The sequence below is a fragment of the Telopea speciosissima genome, chromosome 10 (assembly GCF_018873765.1).
Source record: "Telopea speciosissima isolate NSW1024214 ecotype Mountain lineage chromosome 10, Tspe_v1, whole genome shotgun sequence".
Taxonomy (NCBI): Eukaryota; Viridiplantae; Streptophyta; class Magnoliopsida; order Proteales; family Proteaceae; genus Telopea; species Telopea speciosissima.
In genome coordinates, this window is record NC_057925.1 from 52,033,284 (window position 1) to 52,057,669 (window position 24,386).

At 39.1% G+C, this 24,386-nt stretch overlaps 1 protein-coding gene across 1 annotated transcript; it reads right to left on the minus strand.

Moving 5' to 3' along the window:
• Positions 1-7,937: 7,937 nt before the first annotated feature.
• LOC122643092 lies at positions 7,938-22,706 on the minus strand. Its single transcript, XM_043836727.1, has 5 exons — positions 22,580-22,706; positions 15,292-15,464; positions 9,688-9,871; positions 8,458-8,564; positions 7,938-8,331 (listed from the first exon to the last, which is right to left on the minus strand). The coding sequence occupies exons 1-5, from the start codon at positions 22,649-22,651 to the stop codon at positions 8,250-8,252; spliced, it is 618 nt and encodes a 205-aa protein (XP_043692662.1). The 5' UTR covers positions 22,652-22,706; the 3' UTR covers positions 7,938-8,249.
• Between the last annotated feature and the right edge of the window lie 1,680 nt (positions 22,707-24,386).

Sequence of the window (24,386 nt, forward strand, 5' to 3'; positions counted from 1 at the left end):
GCAATGACCACCCTGCCCCCCTGCACAGGCTACCCATGTGCCTCGGTGTAGGCTGCACTGCAGCACAGAGAACTTTCTCCTATATATATATATATATATATATATATATATATATATATATATATATATATATATATTGTTTTATGCACTATGATACATGGAATCACGGATTTATTAAATTAAATACAAGATAAAATCAAAAGTAAAAAACATAAGAAAATCAAAGACTAAAAAGAGTAGAAGAAAGGGTAGTTGTTGAACTCTCAAGTCTCAACTCTAACCCTCATCAACGAAACGGTAAAGAAACAGATAGTTGAAAATTCGTATTCGATCTGCGTTGATATCCATTTAGGAGAATCCATATTCAAAAAAACACTATCCGAAAACTATCCAAATTCGTTCAAATGTAATCGGATACGAATATGATAATGCCACTATCCGACCGAATTCTATCCGTTTACATTCTTATTTGTGAGTAGTAGCATTTATCTTAACTTCATTGCCCTTTCTCATGAGCTATATGGGCTTAATGGGCTATATGGGATTTTCATTCTCTCGAGTGAGTGCGGTGCACCGCCATGTGCACCTTTAAAAAACCAATGCAGAAATGAGATGCAACATCCGATGCACTTTAAATGTGCATTGGGTGGTGCACCGCAGGGTTTCGAATGGGCTATATGGGCTTAACATTTTAAAATAACTGGTTTGGCTGGATGGGATGAGTTATTATGTATATTGATTGGGGCAGGGCTTTTCTCCATGGCCCACAAACTTTTGCTACAAGGCAACGTGAAATTTGGATTTCTACCATTGTATAAATTACAACAATTCTACCATTGTATAAATTACAACAACATCAACTGAAGTTAAAAAATGTAGTTGGCTTCATTTTGAATTAAAATTGAAGAGACTGTTGAAGTTTCAGTGATGAATTCTGTCAAGTAAGATACTAATTTATCCTAGAATCTTGTTTCAATTTTTACCGTCTGGTTTTAAACCTTTAAGAATGGTGGCCCAAGCATGACCAATTTATTTTGAAACATGTTTTAGGCTAACATGGCACCCAGGCCACTACTCCAGACATGCATGGCCAAATTACTTTGAGTTATGGTCTAAGGTAACATAGCATCCCCTTTGAGCAAATCCTATCTATTAGAAATAATGAAGGTTTAGAAACTAGAGACTCACCTTTTTTTTAAATAATTCTGATAGAAATGCTTACGGTCCCTAATCCTTCCCCCTCCCCCCCCGAGTTGGGCTCACGTTCACGTAGGTGAATGTATGAGAATGGAAGAGTTAAAATTAATGTGGATGGGGCAAGTAAAGGTAATCCTGGTCCGGCAGGGATTGGAGGTGTTTGCCGAGATAATCAGGGCAAGGTCTTGTTCTGTTTCATTGAAGGCTTGGGAACTACATCTGCTGCAGTTGCGGAGGCTATTGCTGTTCGAAAAGCTATGATGTTAACGGTGCAGCATAATTTCAGGACAGTATACATTGAAAATGATAATCTAATGATCATGAACATCCTTAATGGTAAAGCTCTTTCAATTCCCTGGCGAATTTCTTTGATTTTAAAGGATTCTGAGCTTCTTCTTTGACATTTCGAATTCATTGCCTTTCAACATACATATAGAGAAGGGAATTTTGTAGTGAACACCCTTGCTGAAACGGGTGCTATCACACTACAGTCCTCCTTCTGGTTCAACTCTTCCCCTTCCTTTCTTTTTCATTGGCTTTTGTATGATTCTCGTTCTATTTGTTACTGAAGGGGTTTTCAATAAAAGTTTTATTTACCACAAAAAAAAAAGAATGTACAAGAATGGTTCACAGCCATTCAGATGGAATCCACCCTGTGGGTCCCACATGAAGTGGATTCCATCTGAACAGCTGTGAGCCGTTCTTGTATGTTCACGTGCGTAAATATGAACCTGACTCCTCATCTTCCAAAATTTTTGGCTTAATACTGATTGTGCTTTATTTGATACTAACACCAAGAAGATGAAGATTATATTTGTAAGAACTGTCTAAATGACCCTGTAACCATGATGATTTTCCGAAACTTATACTCAACTATAATGCGATGGGCTTGGGTTAGACCCTCCTTGGTATTCTAATTCGGTTTGGTTTGAAACAAAAATACACATCACCCCTTATAACTGAGAGATAAACCTGACCATATAAATAATCAGTCCAATAAGTCTTTCCGGTCTTCTAAAGATATGTCCAATTTAGGCTGTCTTTGGTATCCATTCTTGAATAGATTATGGATCTAAAGTGATTTTTGAAGCAAGAAAATAGATCGAGAGGAATCAAGTTTCAAAATGGGGATTTTTACAATTACCATCCCAAAAACTTTCATATCTACTATTATCCCCCCCAAAAAACTTTCAAACAACTGCTACCCCCTGCTGTTGCATACTAATCACTAAGAGACCCCCCCTATTACAGACCCGTAACGGAGGGGGTTAGTAGTGATACTGTGCCATTGTCATGGAATTTTTAGGACCAAAATACCCTTCATCCAAAGTGAAATATAATCCGGTATATTTCACCACAAATAGAATTACAATGACACCCTTTTGCATCATCTTCAACCTAAATCACCCATTTCTATCTTTCCTCCACCACTACCACCGCTGCCACCGCCTTTGTTCTCAAATCGATTAAAACACTGTAAAATCCAATGGCCTGAAAACCCCTCAAGCATATAACTAAAATTCCCTCACCACGGCTGCCCTGCTCACCCTGCTTCGAAGCCTCAACGACATCGCCTCTCTTCTTTCTACTCTCATTGTTTGGGTTTATTATTGGATTTGAGTCATTCTTTGTCACAGGCATTAATACTTCACAGCAAACGTACACCAACCCACCACCTGCAACCCAGCAATCTGATAGGATTACTCTTCTCCCAGGCAGCCCTCAAACCCACCCATCTCACACTTCTCAGGCTACATCACCGTCCATCCAGGTAGGGCTCTGTTCTACTGGGTTTTTGAAGCTCAATCTCAACCATCCAAGAGGCCTCTCCTTCTCGGGCTTAATAGAGGGAGGGCTTAGCAATCAATCAATCAATCACCAACCCCCATTTCCTCTTATTTTTCTTCTTCTCCTTCTCCTTCCTTTTTAATTCATTAATTCATCCATTCCTGTTTCCTTCTACTATTTAATACCCTTTTCTTTCCTCTGTATTTCTACTTTTATGTATTAGGTCCTGGTTGTTCATCAATAGGATATGGTGTTGTTGTTGAATTGGGCCCTATTCGTGTTAAAAGAATCGGAGTTGGACTTGAGTTCATTTTGTCCTTGCAGAAGTATAGATTCCCTCATTAGGGTTTTTTCTTCCAAATCTTGTATTTCTTTTATAATGGACATTTATCAGACTAGAATCTTCAGATTATTTTCCATTTTTTGATGTTGTAGAAGCAAATTTGTTATTCGTTGAATCTCCAGTGGGAGTTGGGATCTCACTTGCAAAACAACCTAAAAGATTACCGCACTGCAATTTCCTCAAAGTTGCAAAGGCAAGCGGTAAAACCACTATGGATATGGGTTTCTGTTAACCATTCACAATTCTAACGTTGGGTTTGGCAGCAAAGTCAGCGATATTATCGACAATGAGGCGAGATTGCAGAGAAGAAGAAGAAGAAGAAGAAGAGAAGAAGAGAAGAAGAAAGAAGAATCCTTTTAATCAAAAGGGTAAAAGGGTCTATTTACATAGACCCAGGGTTATATTTCACTTTAGACAAAGGGCATTTTGGTCCTAGAAATTCCGTGACAACGGCACAGTATCACTACTAATCCCCTCCGTTACGGGTCTGTAACGGTGGGGGTCACTTAGTGATTAGTATGCAACAGGGGAGGGTAGCAGTTGTTTGAAAGTTTTTGGGGGGGGTAATAGTAGATATGAAAGTTTGATTAGTATGCAACAGGGGAGGGTAGCAGTTGTTTGAAAGTTTTTGGGAGGGTAATAGTAGATATGAAAGTTTTTGGGGTGGTAATTTTAAAAAACCCTTCAGAATGAACTCTAAACCTAGAAATTATTTTAAGAATGTATACCAAACACAACCCAAGTACAGGAAATCTCTAGAACCTTTTTATTTTTTATTTTTTGGAGACAGGAGGGGCATCCGACTTTAGGCCGACTAATTCCCCCTGGGCTCGTACATGACCCCCGCGCCACACACGAATCGGGAGCTTCTGGGCCCTAATGAGCCTCAGGCGGGTGGCCCCAAGAAATTATGCAGCGACGAAGGTTTGATCACGAGACCTCGCTTCCTGAGGCGGAACCTCATGTCCCCTTCAAGCCAGCTGCGCTAACCACTTGAGGTTTAATCTCTAGGACCATGATTTCCCTCGAGTCAAAAGAGCTAATGCAATGATGACACATGAAGTGATCCTAATAAAAGTGATAGACCAACTTAAGATCATCTTCCATAGATCCAAGATAATAAAGAAAAAAAAAACCCCGGGTCACGTAGAAATTATAGTAGGAAACACAAAAATCACTCATATTCTTAGCATTTTAAAATACCACTAATGATGTATATAAATTAATTTCATCCAATCAACTCAAAGGTTGATAATACACTTTATACCTGATTATACGTTCAAGTTCTTTTATATATTGTTTCCTCTACAACACACCAATAGTAAAGTACTACTATACCCATCCATGAATGCTTAGTTTCTCTTCCCAAAGACATGTGATGAGGGTGGGGGTAAACATCAATTGAATGAATAGGGGAAGTTCCACCAAAGCATATATAGTGACTGGGATATTTGCAATAAATATAATTGGAAAGGAGAACCACAGACGAACATCATAGCAAAGCATAAATAAGATAACTGCCACAAAGGCTATCATCATCCCTCGTAATTAGAGATGAAGAGAAATAAAAGGCCCAACATCAACATCCGAGACAAAGTTGAAAAGAAGTTTTCTTCTGCATATTGTAAAGTAATAATGGCCAGAAACATCAACATTGAAGCAACCAAAGAGCAAAGTGATAATATAATTGATATGACAAATGTAAAACGGACTTGGGCCTTAGGCCCGGTCCATGCGCGCTCAATCTCCCCCCTCTTGTGTTTGATTTCTAGTGTGAGTCTAAAAAGGGGGATTAGAATTACCCTGACATAAAATCTAGGCAGGTTAGGTGAGAGTTGGGATCAACTCCCCACCCCACATGGATCTCAGCGTCTATGGGATGTGGGTCCCACACACAAGAGGTGGGTCCACACCCCATGGATGGTGAGATCCGGCCATGTGGGTAGAGAATCTGGACTTGTAAGGTGATAAGGGTGTTCACTTTAATTTAAATACTACATATTATGTAATTGTCACTTCTTTGAACTCAAAAACAAAGTTTACTCTAAAAATCCATTGGGAATTATTTGTATTGATTAATCATTAAACTAATGGATGGTCGTGGTCAATTTACCCACGTTATGAGTTGAGTCATGAAGTATGAGGAGTTCTCTCTTTTAGGGAAAATTATAGGATTACTGAAAATCAGGTTTTAGTTTACCAAATTACCCGTAGAAACTTTAGTTTGACCTAAGTAATCAAACTAAGTTTTGGGATTACAAAACTAGCAAGCACAATGTCCTCCTTCACCGATCTCTCTCTCACTCTCTCTCTGCATCTCTTTGTCCCTCTCCAGCGCAGTCTGCGTACAGTTCATTTGGTTAAACGAAAAATTAAAAAGGGTAAAGTACACATACCCCCTAGAATGCACCCAATATTTCGTGTACCCCCCTATGCCGCTCAATATTCCGCGTACCACCCCTCAATATTCCACGTACCACCTCTCAATATTCCACGTACCACCCTTGCTTTACACCCCAAATGCCACATAGGTCCAATCCGTTAAATACCACCGTTAGATGACAATATTTTGACCATTTTACCTTTTGCTTCGTTTTCTTAAATCTGAAAAGACTTAAATACCCTCACTTATTTGTTGCCCAAAACTAATTGAAAATGACCAATTTACCCTTTGTTTTATTTTCATAAATGAAAAGACCTAATTGCCCTCACTTAATTTATTACCCTAACCTAATTTGAAAAGACTATTTTACCCCTAAATATTTGTTCTTAAAAACCCCAAAATACCCTCATCTTCCCCAAATCATCATATTCTTTTACATACCCACCACCACCACCCACCATTGCCGCAGCCACCATCACCACCACCACCACCCACCATTCCAGAAATCGAATCCTGATTTGGGGGTAAGAAAAAACACAATTTTTTTTTTTATTTTATTTGTAGATGCAACAAAGTAGCACCACCTCTGTTCGCTTAGTTCTTTCCTTGTCAATGCATTTAACTTAATTTTCAGTCTACAACCAACACAATATCTTCTAAAGTAACAATACTAATCTGTTACACCTGTAAACAAATTCTCATAGTGTCACAGTAGGAAACAAATTCTTCTCTTTACTCTGTTTTTCTCCCAATTTCAATTTTTCTTTTTCACATTGTTTCCCTTTCTCACTTTTGGAGTTTGGCCTTTGAATAAAGGGAATTAGAGAGGTTAGGACACAAACAGAGAGAAAGAGAGAGGAGCAGAGCCTTCCACTAAAAACCAGAGATGGAAGTATTAGAAACTCTGGTTTTATCTGGTAACAGAACTTCCAAATCTTTCCATTTTGTGAAAGACTCATCGCAAATCGCAATTTTTTGTTTTCTTCTCTTGATCAATCATTATCTTTTTAGCTGTTTTCTTGCATTGGACATCAAGATTAGTTCAGAAAAGTTGAATTTTAAGTATATAAGTTTCATCATTGGGTTAGGGTTTCTTCGAATTGGTTGATAAGAGGGTTAGGGTTTCATCGAATTGGTTGATAAGAGAAACCTGTACGGAAATTGATTTGTTTCCAGAGAATTTACCTCGCATTTGTCTTAGAACCCAAAGCCAATGGTGGGTGGTGGTGGTGGTGGTGGTGGTGGCGGTGGCGGTGGCGGTGGTGGTGGTGGTGGGTATGTAAAAGAAGACGATGATTTGGGGAAGATGATGGCATTTTGAGGTTTTTAGGAATCAATATTTAGGGGTAAAATAGTCTTTTCAAATTAGGTTAGGGTAATACATAAATGAAGGCAATTAGGTCTTTTCATTTATGAAAATAAAACAAAGGGTAAATTGATCATTTTCAATTAGTTTTGGGCAACAAATAAATGAGGGTATTTAAGTCTTCTCAAATTTAAGAAAATGAAACAAAAGGTAAAATGGTCAAAATATTATCATCTAACGGTAGTATTTAGCTGATTGGACCTATGTGGCATTTGGGGTGTAAAACAAAGGTGGTACGTGGAATATTGAGGGGTGATACGCGAAATATTGAGCCGCTTAGGGGGGGTTACACGGAATATTGGGTGCATTCTAGGGGTGTACGTGTACTTTACCCAATTAAAACAGATTGAAAGGATAATTTAGTATATTGAAACACATTTTTAAGTAACTCGTAATTTTCCCTGAATTTTTTGCACTCGGTTTTCTAATTGGACCGCCTAAGAAGGGTTCTCTGTGCAACCCAAATATCTATCCCCTGGGCCATGGTAGATCATCCGTTAGAGCCCAAATTCTGTGGATAGGTTAACCGTTAACCCCATTCCGCTTCCGTAAGTTTCAGAACAAATGGAGTTTGCCAAATGTCCAAATAGAAACTTGGAAAAATTAGGATTATAGGAGAAGTGTGCACACATGCCAGAATTTTTATCCTCTCCTGTTACTGCACGGTGCAGTACTGCATCGTGCGGCGCTGCAGAGGCCATGTGGCACAGCAGGCCCCACATGGTGCACATGGCCTCTGCAACGTGCAGTAACGAGAGAGGATAATGATTCTGCCATGCCAATACACGAGATTGTATTTGAAATTATGGAACTTTGATTCATTTGGTTTGGTTTCCTTACTACACAGTTGCAACAAAGAGTGGAGAGCAAAATTCATTACAAGCTGCCTCAAAATTCTCAAGCAACACTACCAAAAAGAAAAAGCAAACAGGAAGATCTAAGAAAGGAAAAGGATCAGTTCCCAATTGCCACATTAGGTGTCAGGAATAGTATATAATTACTCAGTCCTCCATACCAACAAACTGAGAAGAAAGCTCTCATTTTTATTAATTTTTCTCTCTCCAGCAGCAGGTACACAGAACACATCTCTGTTAAATGAATTGGCCAGGGATAAATAAACACATAAGATCAAGTGAGAGCTCACACCATTTTTTTATAAATCCATGAAGAGCCTATGATCTGGCACTCTTAGCCATCTCATCAACATCCAATTCAACTTCCAACACTGGTGAATCCTTTCGCATACCGAAATAACTGGTAGAGAAGAGAACCACATAAATGAGCAACAAAAATTTGAGCATAGCCACCAAATTTACCATATATTGAATAAGTACTATGAGAAATGGACCATGATATTTGGTATCAGTTTCGGTAACTAACCTGTTTTGTATAGGGCCATGATCAACAGCTGTTCGCATCTCATATATGACTCTACCAACAATGTTTGTCATAGGAACAGGGCCGAATGTTCTACTGTCCTTGGCTTCCTGTCCAAAGAATTAAGTAGAAAAGCCATCAGGACCTGACCAAAGATTAAACCATATATACTTAAAACAATAGTTGAGCCTAAGGATGGATATGGACAACTAAAGATAGGAACTAGCAGTGGAAACACTCTGAAAGTTTATCTGCAACCGATATTTGAAGTTTTCGGAGTGGCTTCTTGTCTGAGATATGGATAACAGATCAAGAGAACAGTGAACCAAATTCCAAGATTCTAGACAGCCACAGTGTGCAAGGAAAAGGTTATTTCATTGTTACTGGCAATCCAAGGAAAAGTTTCAACTCAAGTTTGATGGCTGTTGCCTTAGGGAAGCTGGCCCGTAATGGATGGGGGGTATTACTCGAATTATACTGCTTCCATTTGCTGCCTATTTTTTCAAGATATGGTTTAAAATATATTTCTTGTTTGTATTGTCGGCGTATAATATTACAGTTCACACATATTACCTTGAAAAAATTCATGTGAAGTTTTTAGTTAAAATACAGAGAAATAATTATCTTAAAAACTGAGAAATGAAAAAAAAATACTTCTTAAATAAAAATAAAAAACTGAAAGTTAAAGCATATCAAGGACTTGGGGAAATGGCAATCCTGATCGATATACTAGCAGCCGCATCCATATTTTAGCAACTTAAATGTGCACAGCATTGTAGAACTACCTAGGAGACATCCAAGGAAAATTTAATGAGATTGGACAGTAGTGGCCCATCTAACCAGGAGATAAAACTAGAACTTCCAAGGAAATACGACACCATTGGAAGGGTAAGGGGAGACTAAATGGCTGAGAACATTCAATTCAATTGGTTTCTGGTCCCATTGGATCTCCTTGGTTGCAGATCCCTAAATATGCTGTGCAATCTTCTCACAAGCTTGCTGCATATCAACATATGCATATATTCATGTCTTGATGCTCAAGGATGTCTGAGTGGCCAAGTCTCTATATTGCCCCTTTAACAAAATTATTAATAGACAACTGAAACTTCCCTATTTTTCACTTTCTTAAGATCCAAACGATGCATAGACATTTGTAAATTGTAGGAGCTGAGATGCTCAATAGATCATGCAATCAATCCCATTAAGAACAACCAAATAAGAAATGACCCATACCTTGGGCTTCAAAGATTCATTGTCAGAAGTTACCCAACACTCATCCTTTTCAAGAACAAAAGGCTCATCTTTCTCATCAGTAGACGCCATCTCATATCCTTCGACGGCAGCCAACCTTCTGACCAAATAACTATCTGAATTTTCAGGGTCCTTCAAGACAACTACATCTCCAACAAAAACACGCCTAGGATAGAAATTAAATTTGCAGTCAGAAGCTGTGCATAATGTATTCACGGAGCAAATAAAATAAGCATGAAAGAGTCTCAAAAGACCATCAAGGTTTTATAATGCTGCACTATGTCCTAGTCTAATGGAAATCCATTAAACTCAATGCATAAGTTTACTTAGACATGAACCAAGATACGTGCCAAGATCTCATCAGTGCATCTCTGTTAAAAGTACGCATAAACTGGCTTCCTAATATTAAGTTATGAACCATGTCATTTTATTTTTGTGTCACTATGAGGACGATGTAGTTGACACCAAACTGACCAACTACCTGCAACCAATTTTCTCATTTCCCCATCTGGGGGGAGTGGGGGAGGAGCAGAATGGAGAAAAGAACTGCAACAGCTACCATCTCCACTGCCACTACCACTACCAAAGGAAGGAGAAAGAACTGCAGCAGCCAATATCGTCACTGCCACCAAAAGATCCTCTCTTTTCCTTTCTCCAACCTCTGTTTTTAAATCAGTCCAATTCATCCTTTAAATCCTACATTCAGTAGGATTCTATGCCACCCAATTCAGTCATCTGCAGAGTCACATTCTGATTGGAAACGGTTACAACTCGGCCACACTGAGTCAGAATCACTTACAACTTGAACGAGTCTCAAAGATAGAGACCAAGCTAACTTGGTGGAAATTAGTCAAACTCAGCACACAACTTTTTTTTGGGTTTATTTTTATGCTTCTTTCGATTCTTTCCTTTCGGGGAAAGGTAAAAGATCGATCTTTCCTTTTCTTTAACCCCTATAACACTTGTCTGAGGGTTTTAAAGACCCTCTTTTTCTGTTTTGAGTTCCTTAGAGCAAGAATTGGAGATTTCCAAGCCTTTTCATCCCTCAAACCCAAAACTCAGATATCTCTCCTTCAATATTTAATGTAGTTTCATTCCGTTTGTATTTCTCCAACTTAGCAGTTTCAGATGGAGGCGATCTGAGGAGGTTTTGGTGGAGACTTGAGATTTCTTGGTTTTCTGAATAGTTTCTGGTTGTTACTCTTCCTTATTTATGGATGTTTGTAGGAATGCAATGTGAATCCAGTAACAATATCAGTATTGATTTTTTATGAGCTTCCAAACCCCATTGGTTTTCAGTTCACGGTTATGCACTAAATTATATGGATAATTAATCATTTCATTGTTTCAGATTTTTCTACAAATTTCCTGTATTTTTTCCAATTGTTTTGGGGAATCATTTCAAATCTTGTGATAAGAATCCTGATTTGATTCAATAATACATCATTGGAATTATACGATTCAATTCAATGTAAACTACACTCCAACAGCTATTTCTGCTCCTCTACCTTCTTCCCTTCTGTCTTTCTTCTTCTTCTCCTTCTCAAGGAGGTATCCAGGGAAGAGGCTTATCTGCATAGTGCATGGTGAAGGAGTTGATTGAGGGAGTTGACTTACACCTATGTTTCTTCTGTTATCATGCTGAAGAGGGAACTCGTATGGGTGCTGGTTGCTGGAGACAGTTGAAATAGAAGTGGCTTGAGGTAGTGAAGAAAGGACTTCAAAGCCCCAAACCAAACAGCATAAGAAGTATTGAGCATAACCAAAGTCCCAAACCACCTAGTTAGGCTTGGATTATGATACTGACAACGATGAGACAATATGCAAAGACACTGCAGATTTCCTTGTTGAGCTAGATTCTGTTCCACAAGGTAAAGATTTTAAACAAATTTGGAATGACACGACTGAGAAGCATTCAAGAAAGAGTCAATCTCACAATTTTACTAGAATTGTCAAAACAAAAAGAGTCATGTTAAATATTTACTTCATAAGTGATACAGAAACTAAAATATGCCTTCTTGCCACTATCAATAAAACAAGATACAGACATAGTCATCTGGTACTGAATATTCACTTCGTACCTTTCTAATTTCCAATTGTGATATGGGTCATTTTCTCAACTCCTAAACAAATGCTACATCTATGTTCTGTGAATGGTAAAAAGTAACTATATGCTACCAATTCATTAAATTATATAGGACATTACAACTTTTAAATTATAAAAAGCTTGGGTGGGGAGATTGAGGGGCTTGATAATACATTGGCAGGACACCCACACCTAACTTGGTCCCGGGATGGACGGACTATGAGATGTATATGCATTTTGCCTCACCAATATTCACATCTGCATCCATATCCGGACATCTTATAGTTTCAGCATAGCAATATTTTGATGTATTTGCATGATCAGATAGGGTTTTTCTTATTTAGGGCTATTTGGTAATAATTTTATTTTTTTTGTTATTATTATTATTTTTTTTTGGGGGGGGGGGGGGAAAGTAAGAGATTTGATTAAGTTTCTATTTCTTATTGCCATTTTTATGTTTTTGGAGTCCTATAAGAAGTTGTAATCATCCATCGATGGGATAGTATTGAGAATGAAATGAATAGTGGATAAAAGGTGAGACTGGATTACTATATAGCAGTGCAGTTGCGTGTGATCAGGCGGATCGGCCATCTCCTCCTCCTTATTCTATCCTTTCTTTCACTTCTCTTCTTCATTATCTCAGGTATGACTCCTCTTTCATCTCCCTTGGCATGGTTTCACAAATGGTGCATATCCCATTCACTCTTTCTTCGGTTAAACACCAAGATCACCTTACACCTAAATACCCCAGAGCCCCCACAGGCCACAGGGCAAGCACTTCTTTCTGATTCCGCAAGCCCACCTACCGCTAACTCCATTTGAATTGATAAATCAATGTTGGGGTTCCGCCCCTCCCCAGCCGAGGAGCATCCAGGACAAGGGGGGCAGCGGCGATTAAAAAAATAAGGAGTATATCCCTCTCCCTTAGTGTCTTTCCACTTCCGTCGTTCAGGAACAAACACAACAAACACTTCGCTTCTTTGTTTTCTATACTGTTATTGTTGTACCTACCATGTTGGATGATACTCTACAGCCCTAAACCTTGATTCGATCTCCTTGATGCTCAATCGGTATACCCTTTGGGCATAAGTTTCTCTTTTATAGGCGGCCCTATTCCTAGGATCTTGTTTCCGAAGACCACTCCTACATTAAGAAACACAAACTGCAACTAGAGCAGGTTTTGAATTACCGACCCACCTGACTTCAGAGAATTTTATAAATTTTTATTTCTTGGGTCTGTGGCTGGGTGTTCAAGAGAGTTGAGAGTTGCCATCTTCACACTAAATTCATAATCGAATAGAAGCCTTGGGCAAGGGGCTGCTGCAATCGCAACCTGGTTCCCTCTTCCGCCTAGCTGTTTTAAGTTATTCCTGTCCTTTCTCCCTTTACTCTAATTCCAAATAAGTCCCTCCTCCTCAGGTTTATTTAACATTATACCCAAATTAAGATTGTCTTCTTCTTATTCAAGAACTCTGAACTTAACTTCAAATTAATTACAGAATTGATATTGTCATCTTAAATTTGGAATTCTTATTTCTTTGGTGGGTCCGCAGAGACCAAATTTAGGGTTACTGAACCCTAGGTTTGAAGTGGATCCGGGGTTCCAAAACCCGATTCAGATCGCTTATGGGCCCACACGATCAATAATAACTCAAATCTAATGACCAGTGGTGATCTCGTAGGGGTTGTTAGGCATGTAAATAAGAAGGGACACAAAGGGGATTACTATTTATTGTTTTGGACAAACTAGAAAGCAAAGTTAAGGTATGGGACTAAACAGAAATATTGAAGGAGGGAGGGGCACTTTAGGGAAAACAAAAAGTAAGGTGTTTTTGACAACCCACAATAAAGGTTGTCTTCAACCTTGAGCACAGAACAGGGAGGAAGACCAGACTTTTTCAAATTGAGAGAGCTTTCCCAATACAACTCCAATCCAAGCGAGATTTCAGGAAAAGGTTTCTGACCCGTGACCCTATTGAATCCAACAGCTATCACTCCAACTAGAATTCGAAGTTTAAATAAATGAACCTGCAACTCAGATCTGGCGATGGAAGAAGGACCAGACTTGAAGTCTTGCTTAAATCTCACAAACCAGATTGAGTTCCAGTGACCCAGTCTTAGATTTGGCAGCCCGAGTCGCCTAAGGATCTGTGAACATCCCACAAAATACCAGGGTGAAAGGGTAGGTACGAAGGAAATCAACTTCAGACTCTGGGGGGCTGCCAGTACCGCCAGATCAGAATATCAATCTAACGAGAAAAAATAGAGAATAAACAAGAAGAAAAGAAGAAGTAGAACTGAAGAGAATAGAAGACATAAGAAGAAGTTCAGAAACGAGGGGAGGAAGAGAGAGGAGAGCACGATGAAGAAAAAAGGTCACACGACCTGCTGTGTAGTGTGTACCACGTGGTAACAGTAAACAAAACCAAATTTCTTATTCCAATCTGAGTATCATTTGATTACACTGGTATTTACAGAATTAATTAAAGACTCCACTAAAACTGAAACAACCTTACTCCTAATCTAAAACCGAAATTAAACTCTAAACCAAACTCTAAATAGACTTTGAAACCAAACAGGCAAATACTACTAACTTTATCTAATTCAATTAAAGAAAGAAATTGCAAAATTACAAAAATACCTCAAAGTCCCTATATCCTACTGGACCACAATTGGACCCGGTTCATTCCCATCTAGGCTCCCCAATGGGTTTGAACTGGTCCAAGGAATTGCTCCTGCATCAAGTTTGCATCATATTTGCATGCTAAGACAGGCATTATGTTTTTCGCATCTACAAATTACAGTTCCAAAAGACAATATCAAGCCAATAACTTCTTGCTTCATTCCTGGTAAATCATGAAAAGAATTTCTCCAAAAATAAGCAATTACAATCCTACAGGATTGTTATAAGTAGGAAAGGGAAATGCTTAATGACAGAAGTTCGATTTTCATGCACCAAAATCTTCATTAATTTGAGAAAGTTCACATCCTAAAACAAAATAATAAATTTTATGTCAAAGTTGCTCCAGTTTGCCATTTAACTCGAGCAAACAGCCAAACATACAGGGCAAGCATACGGAAAAAATCTCAAACTTGCCTTAAACATTCATCAATTCAATTCATGCACAAATTTCCTGGCCAGATACTTCGGTTTATTAATATTTAGTTCTATGTAGCGTCACAGTAAGACAAGGGAAATTAACAAGTTGAATCCAACTTTAAATATCACAAAACTATAATTTCAAGAGATCATCTAAATGGCCAAGACCATAAATAAATTAGAGAATAAAATTAAGTATCCCCCAACAGGAGAGCTAACAGATTTCAGCAGAAAAGAGTATTTACACGCAAGTTTTCTTTAAAATCAATGGTATGAGATTATTTATGACATGAGCATCCATTTGATATTATCAAAAACACCAACCTTGAACTAGGAATAATCAGAAGAAAATCAACTATTTAAAACTGTTAAAATAAATGGAATTAATAAGTAGAATTACGTTGGATCTGTGGTTGCCAGTTTACGAACAAGAAGAGTTCCTCCTTGGCCCCCTATCGTCGGGGCCATCTCTTCTCCCTTACTCCAATGCAAGTATGTTAACTTGCCCTGAAATAAATTTTTCCATATGGTGTCACCTACTTCACTATCTGTTATTTGACCTATCTTATAGCTCTGCATGACAATTGAGAATCTGTCAGACCACTTCACAGGGGAATAGATCAAATCATCAAAGACCCTCCAACTTTGATTATAACTAAACAGAATGCAAAAGCAACAAATGATTTACAAACAACAGCAGAAGGATCAACTTTTTACAAGTAGCAACAGACGAATATTTGTAATGCATATTGCAAAGTAGGATGATGAAATAAAATTTGATCCATCAATGAGGATGAAGGAGCAATTATCAAATTCAATTTGATCTTTTTTGAGATAAATCAACACATTTGTTCAATATGGATTGCCATGTCTGGTCTTCCAGCCATATGATTGATCTCATCCAGACAAATTGGTAAGTCAGGACACTGTCACTTCAAAACTGTTGTAGATGTTCCCACCTTGATGGGCACAGACATTATCTTCCTATTATCTGCGCATCAACCTATGAAGTTAGTTTCTTCTTAGATTTTTATTAATTAACTTTAGTTAACTATGTTTAATTGTTTAAAAAAAATATGAAGTTCTGGTAACTGGAAGGAGGAGATGAATTAATAACCTTAACTGAACATAAAACAACTCCTAGCAAAAGGAAAGGGGGAAAATTCCAGGGGAGGCGGGGGAGAGGCGGAGTTGTGATCAACATCTAGGCAACAGTAGATAAATTCCAAATTTAAATTGATGAAGATTATGCAGGTTACTCTCAGCCGGTGGAGGAGATACAGCTGCCTGCCTTGGAAGAGTATCAAGGGCTAACTTCCCTAGTTCCGTCGTTGAGGTTATGAACAGATGTCTGGTGAGTAAAATTCCCATAGACAGTAGATTTCCTTACTTTTACTCTATCCTAAGAACCAGAGGACAAGTTGTGTAGCAGACTGTAGGTTGGCATCTAGAGAAGGGTTAAATGGGGGCCTCGATTTTCAAATGGAGTTGAAAGACATTTAGGTCAAGATCACCCACTAAATAGAGATCATCCAAGTTTTTTTGGCTGTATGAAAAATGTTTTTCTCATCAATAACCAAACAAAATAGATGGTTTCCAGTAATGAAAGCATATGACATGGTCCAAAGGCCAAGGAAAAACTAGACTCTTGATGCAGTATCTAGGCATCAATAGCAATGCCAGGAGAAGAAGAAAAGCCTGCGTTTCAGGAATTTCAGAATTCCTAGTTTCTCTGAAAATCCAAGTCTCACTCGGAATCCTATTCCTAATCTACTATAGAGTTCTATTAAAGTAGAGTTATGTTTTTACTTTTAGTTCCTTTCCTATTTTGACTAGGTTTATTTGTCCTAGTTCAGGCTGTATAACGATTCTATAAGTCCAGTCTTGTTTAGTTTGGTTTTCTTTATTAATTCAATTCCTAGATTTGTTAGGAATTTGAGTCCATAGTATATTCTAAGTCTCTGTTCTGTTATTTCATCTCTTGTTCTGCCGTTAACAAGTAATTTCAAGTTCAGAATTTTCCTACACTTCCTACTCTATCGTAGATTGATATGCATGAATTCTGTATAGAACAACCTGACCGTTAAAATTGCATCATCTTTTGACCTAATGTTCTTCAGTCCAACAGAAGAACTTGATTCAAATTTGACAGGATTCTAACCCGTCGATCTGTAAATATTTTAGATTTGCTATTCTGCCCCTACCCACATTCTAGCTACTGTTTTATGACTTGTCAAGCTACTGTTTATGACCTGTTAAATAATTAAATTCTGATACATAAACAAAATTGCTTGACAGAATTGAACCATAATTCTGACTTCAGTTTTGATCCCGAAATTACCATTTTGTCTTTATCCTGGTCTAACTAGGTTTGGTCCACATTTTCTGAACCAGACATCCAACTAAAAAGGGTGTACCCAATGCACAAGGCTCCCGCTACTGTGGGGTCTGGGGAAGGTCATAATATACGCAGTCTTACCCCAGCTTTCGCAGAGTGGCTGTTTCCAGACTCGAACCCGTGACCACTTGGTCACAATGGAGCAACCTTACCGTTGCACCAAGGCCCGCCCACAGATCCAGACATCCACTGCTCTCAGATTTTCAGCAAGTGTTCTAATCCCCTATTACTAAATTTGATTAGAGTTGTAGCCTATTCTAACTATCTGATTTTGTGCTATCTATTATCTCCCTAACATGAACTCCTCTTTGATTAAAAGATCTTGTTTATTGGCACTGTTTTGAGTTTTCAAACTCAGTTCTACATTAGATTCTTTTGAAATATGGATTCTAAACCTGTCACTACAATTCTGATTTCATTAGATTTCTGAACCTATTCACTTTAGGCTTCTATTCCTTTCAAAAAACCTCACAAAGTGCTTTGCTGAATTAGCAAAACATATTTTCATCCATTATGCCTCAGTGGGGGTAAGAAAGAGTATCGATCTCAAGACAAAAGGAAGCCTGTACAGTCAGGATGCTGTACAATTGTGACCAGCCCATATCTTGGACTCAAACCTCCAATTTACAATTGTGCACAACACAAAAATTCATTCCCCAATTACAATCTCATCTGAAATTTTATTTTAAAACCTCAAAAGTATTAACACCCTTAATTCTGGTAACACAGTCAACCAACCTGAGACTTGTTTTTAGCCTTCCTCGCTGTCCCAGGGCTGTTTCTTCCTAGCCTATGAAAATCCGGGCAGTAGCAAAGGAAAAAAATCTTCCCTAGAATTGTAGACCTTCCTCCATTGGACCTCCCTCCCATTCAATCATTACCGACAACAAGGTTGCTGAAAAAGTCCAATTAATCCCTACAACAGACAGAAACTCCCCCGTATAAAATGTAATTAACAACTTCCTCAACCTGAGAACAAAGCCAGCATATAATCCTCATTCTCCAGCCTCTCCTAATGAGGTTGCCCATTGTTAACATCTCTTCAAAGCATGCAGTCCACATGAAAAAAGCAATCCCTGGAGGAACCTTATGGTTCCAAATTATTTCATACGGAGAAGTGTCACCTCTACTAATTAGCATCTTGGAAAAAGACTTCACCGAAAACCTTCCAGTCCCACTTGCACTCCAAGCCCATGCATTCCACCCATTAGTGTTTGTAGATTCCAGTGCCCATCATTAAATCCACCTCCCAATCCTTTTAACATTTCATCTCAAAGTAAAAAAGCCATACCCTTTTATTTCCCTTCCTCTCCATTTGTTCTTCCACCAATGCAAAAGCTTACCAAAACGATCCAAGAATTCCTTTAAGGGCCCTTCACCACATCAATGGTCATGCCAAAACCTCACCCATTTCCAATCCCCTTCTTGAATATTTGGGATTGATTATAAATCCCCTTCCAAACAATCCCACCAATATGAGACATTCACCCTACCCGACTGCTTCAGCTCCTTAAAACAATATCCTTGGATTTTTAAAGGCCTGGAGTTCCACCTCACTTGACTAATGAAAGAAGCTTCTATTATGGTAAGCTTTTGGGTTTGGAAGGAGCACACCACTATACTTTTTAGGACAAGTCCTTGGCATCGTAAAAAGCGACAGTAGCAAGTTGTTGGCATCAATGGACATGTGCATAGGTACTTCTTTTCATCTCATATTGAGAGACTGGAACAAAGTGATCAGATTAGAGCCATTCACCCAACCAATGAAGACTCCTGGACTCCATATCTTGTCATCTTTCAAGCTCATCTTCTATGGTAGCTCCTTTGGCTCTCTAGGCCCACCTGACATAGGAGGGGAAATCAGGGATCAAAAAGAGGACACTGTCAATGTCTATCTGGACCTCATTGGTGTGGCCAACTTGAATACAACAGAACTGTTGCTACTTATCTTGGATTTTTGTCAAACCAATTCAATAAAGTGTGACCTCAATTGAAGGTAAATAGAGATTCGATCTCAGTCATTAGTTGGGTTTCCTTAATGAATTTGGCCCCTCGAGACTAGCTGATCGTACTCAGAGAGCTTGATCTATCTTAGATCTACTACCTTCAGAAGATGAATTAACAAAGGAGGAACATGCTTCGGAAGTTGATGCCTACTGTACATATGTACAGATAGTTCTTGTTTTTGTTAGCATCCTCGAATAAAGAGTTTTTATATTGTATGTTTACTCCGATCCAGCCCCCTGCATTCATGAAATACATTACATGCATTGCACTCTCAGCATTTACAGCTCGCATGTTTTCTCTGCACAGTTCACAAATTTGAGGCACACACCACACCTGAGGTGGTCAAGAGTATCACCCAGGTTTACACTTTTTCCCCTGTGGTAGTCTTCTGAGGTATCACCCAAGGTTTTTTGTTTTTGCCTGGGATTATTAGAAAGTATCAGTCAGTTTTTCTCTAGCACCCTAAAGTAAGGTGTGGGAAGTACCCAGCTGACCCTGATAAATATGGGGTCACTTCTTTGACTTTCGCTACCAGGTAGCCTCAGTCAAAGAGGGGAATTTTGTAGACAACCCATTTTGTCATCCTCAGATGCATGGAACAATAATGATATTTTGTCTTAAAATTGTGAGTGGGGCCTAATTTTAAGTGGAAAGACCCCTGATCTTAAACCTAACAAACTGTTACCCCTCCCCCAAAGTGATTTTGAAAACCTTCCCTAGAAGGGTTTGTCGAACTAAACAACCTTGGAACTGGCCTAAACTTCACAAGTAGGTTTTTTTTTTTTATCATTAAAGCTCTAGCGCTAAAAGACGGGACAAGAACGGTAAATTTTCCTCACTGTTTTATGCAAATTACATTCAGGAGGGTCAAAAACCCAAAAACATTTTTCAAAACTGTTTTCGATCAAACCAACACCCAATTCTTGTTCCATAGGATGAAGAGCAACCCAGCGCATGAGGCTCCCGCTACTGCAGGGTCTGGGAGAGGCAAATGTATGCAGCCTTACCCCCTGCTTGGCAGGAGAGGCTGTTTCCAAGTTTTGAACCCGCAATATCTTTCCACCGACACCAACACCGAATTTATAAAATTTTGACTTCCGGATCAAAAGTTAAGAAATTTTGAAGTTTCTTATGTTTTAACCAAATCTGACAAACCGGTCAAACCCCAGCCAAACCCTACTAAACCAACCTTGGCCCAGCCTAGGAGAGGACTGAATCTTTTCTTAAGTAATTTCACTAAAATAAAAAGGCCATTTTTTACCCTTGGATCCCCACCCAACCCATCCCAGAGCTTAAATTGTTCACTCCATTTTCCTTGTGGGAGGTTGCCATCCATGGTTGTTTACATCCCAATGCTTAAAGACTAAAACTCTAAATCTATGGGCTACGAATTGTTACTACCATTATGCTACTTTCCCCTTTGTAGCCGCCAAATATTGACTTCTCCCCCTTGATTGAGTGTATACTCACCTTCCAAAGGGGGAATTACCATCCTTAGGTGGATAGATCTAGACCATTGAATCTAAAGCAAAAACCCTAGATCCAATGGTTGGGGTGGTTGCTAGCAACCTTCCCCCCCCCCCCCCAATTATGGCTTATGAATCTTACCATTCTTCCCCTTGATCCACCTTCCAAAGGGGAGTTGGTTTAATCCTAACCCTACAAACCAAAGAACCCTAAATCCAATGGTGGAAGTGGGTTACTATCATTGGCTTTTTCTCTTTTATTTTGTACCTAGAAAATCTTACCTCTTTGGCGTACACCACATTCCAAAGGAGGAGTTGCCTTCCATGGGTAAGATACTCCTAGCCCTTGGATCTAAGACCCTACATCTAATGGTGGTAGTTGATTACTACCATTAAGTTACCATACTTATAGAAGGGGGGCCTCAACAGTCAACACTAAAAATAAGAGGCCCTACCCCCCATTCCAAGAAGAATTTTAGACACACTAGAAAGCCACCAATTGATCTCCCAAGTAAAGCTAATAAGAGTTGCACAACATTGAAGAGGGAGAAGCATGGAGCAAGATGGATGAAGACCCCTATACACTTGACTACCTCCCTTTTCCCGGTTCTAGTTGCCTGAGTTTCAGGTGTCCCCCAATTCCCTAAAAGGTTGCATAGACCTCCTACACATCCCCTTATATTTCAATAGCTTTATGTGTCTTTAGTTTATGTCTGATTTTTGGAGGGTTTCCTCCTCATTAACGTAGACACTGCAGGGTTTCTCATTATTGATTTGGAACCTGTTATACTATATTATGTTCCCACTTTTTGAGTTTTAGTTTCCCTTGAAGAGAAAAGTACTGAGCTAGACTACTATAGCCCTTCAAAAACGCAGTAAGTAAACATGCAGAAAAACAAAACTTCATTTTTTGCATTCTTTAGATTCCACCCAGGAGGGGGGTTGCGACCGAGGCAACCCAGCACAGTCTTAAGAAAATGATATAATAAGCCAACGTACATACTCAAAAGAACAAAAAAGATAAGAAGGTAATTATTTTTTTTTTTTTTAAAACAATAAGCATGCAAATCAGAAAAATCCCAAAACAATTCTAACAGTTACCAGAAATCCCGCTTGATGTGCATACAGAAAGAGAAAGGCACGAATCAATGAAACGCAAAACCCAAGTTAGGTACACAAGTCTGTTCAGGCACTCAAAGTTCAGAAAAGTTCAAAACTTGAAGAACAACCAAATGACACAACTCGTATAATTTTCAGATTTTTTGAAAGAGAGGGGGAGGAGGTATATGTAGTAGTCCATAAGAGCCAATAAAACTCCTAAAGATCAACAAGATCCAGCCTTGGTACAGAGGAAAATCGATCCAATAAATTTACGAAGACCATGGCAAAACCAATCTTTAATCCACCCCAAATACATACATAAACGCCAACAACAACAACAACAACAGAGAAAAAATCATCAACAACTCAAACTACTGAAAATCACTGCAATATCCCCTTTTGTAACACATCAAGAATTTAAGGAGAATAAAAAAGAAATCTTTTTTTTTTTTCTAAGAACAAATCAGCCGTTCACACAAACACGATAAATTAAGAAACCCGTCCAAATCCACAAACCAACAGGCCACAGGCCCACGCACGACAAATAGGGGGAAAAATATATTAATTACGCATCCATCGATCAGGGAGAGAGACTATAATAATATGGAATGAGAGAGCTTGGATTCATTCATAAAACAACTAGGAGAGCATAAAATCAAAGAAGACAATAATCCACCGAAATACAGAGAAGAGATAGGGGAGAGAGAGAGAGAGACCTTCCAACTGAGAGATACAGAGTACTCAAACTTGTGTGCTATGTATCGAAACCACGTCGACAGGGAAACCATCGCAAGCTCTATCTGTCACAATGAAGCATTCCCCCCTCTCCACCGAAGCCTCCCTTCCTCCGAAGTCCCAATATATCACTACTGCTCTTACCAGTCATCGTTTACAAATAATCTCTCTCCTAAATCCCTACTCAGTCTTTTTTTTCTTTTCTTTTTTTTTTTTTTTTTTTTTTTTTAGGTAGAATAGAAGACTATTCATTTATGCGCACCCAACACCAAACAATGGAAAACAAAATACATAAGTAAAATAGAGAGCGTGATAAACACAAGGGTATCCAGAACTAGGGAGTGGAAATTGACCTGGTCTGAGATGCCATTGACCAAGTCATCCAGAGTAGGGGATAGATTACAACCATATCCCTAGAGAAAAGTTGTAGACACATCTAAAGATAAGCGCATGCACATACGTGCCAATAGAGGGGGGCCCATAAGTGCCAAACAGATCAACGCCAAACTTCCCATATGTGTCGACATACTACCACAGTCTACTTTCAAATAGACCTGCTAGAACGGCAAAGGTCTGCTAGATTGACGACTGGAGTTTCGATAGACAGCAAAAAAACCATCTGAAACACTGTCACCGCCTACTTTCTAATAGATCTGCAAGGATCTGTTGGATCGGCGAGTGGAGATTCAATCGGCGACAGGAGAGGTATGGTAAAGGTTTAACGGCAGCTAGAGCTTTTAAGTCAACAATAATCTCAGTGCCACCACCATCAAGGTCAACATCACCTGTAAACAGACAAACAAAGAAAACGAAAAAGACGGGGCAGTGATGATCCTTGAACAGAGTGGTGGATTTGTCGTCGGCATCGATGCTGACATTTCCAAGGATCATGGTGGACGGAGCAGAAAAGGAGAAGAGAAGTATTACACGCACAAACGGCGGAGAAATGGCACGCCAAACGACGGAGAAGAACACGCACAAACGACGGAGAAGGGTTTCTTTGAAATCAGATGATGCAAACTTAGTAAACCGGAGAAGGGGTTTCATTCGAGAAACTAGAAACTCGTCTGAAGACAAAATCAATCAAAACCCTAGGAAATGCTTCAATTTCCGTGAGACGAAACTAGCAAACAGCGACTGCTCCCGCACCGGAAGGCATCATTGGAGAGAATCTGAGAGCGAGCGAGCGGGGGCTTCGTCTCCACGCGATCGTGTCAGGGAGCAAAGAACTTCATTGCAACAGCGCTAGTCTTCTCTCGGTATCTTTACCGATTCTATTACTTATTGCTTAGTACTTACGAGTAATTTACCAAAGGGGATTTTTACATGCGCGCGTAAAACACGCGCCACAACCACGGGCCCACTCTTCAGCGGGATTTCACGTGGCCTGCCTATCATCACGAGTTCACAGGTCATAGTATTATTGTCACTTGCAGCAAGTTATATTGTACCATCGCAGGACTTCCCGCTTGATCATGACCGTTGGACTTTCACATCACGAATCATAGACTACAGTCTCATTGTCTAGAACCTCTCTTTTTTTTTTTTGTTGGATAATGTAGAACCTCTTATGCTTGCGAAACATAATATCAGAGGCCCTCATTTGCCAGTCATGTGTAGTGAGGGGTTGGCTGCATGATACATGGATTATACTTTACCAAAAAAAATGATACGTGGATTATTTCAAATCCAACGGCTGGCTCTCACTCCACCTTATTGGCAGATGAGAGCATTGGAACAAATTAAAATTAGGGATATAAATGTATATTTGAAAATCTAAATTCGATT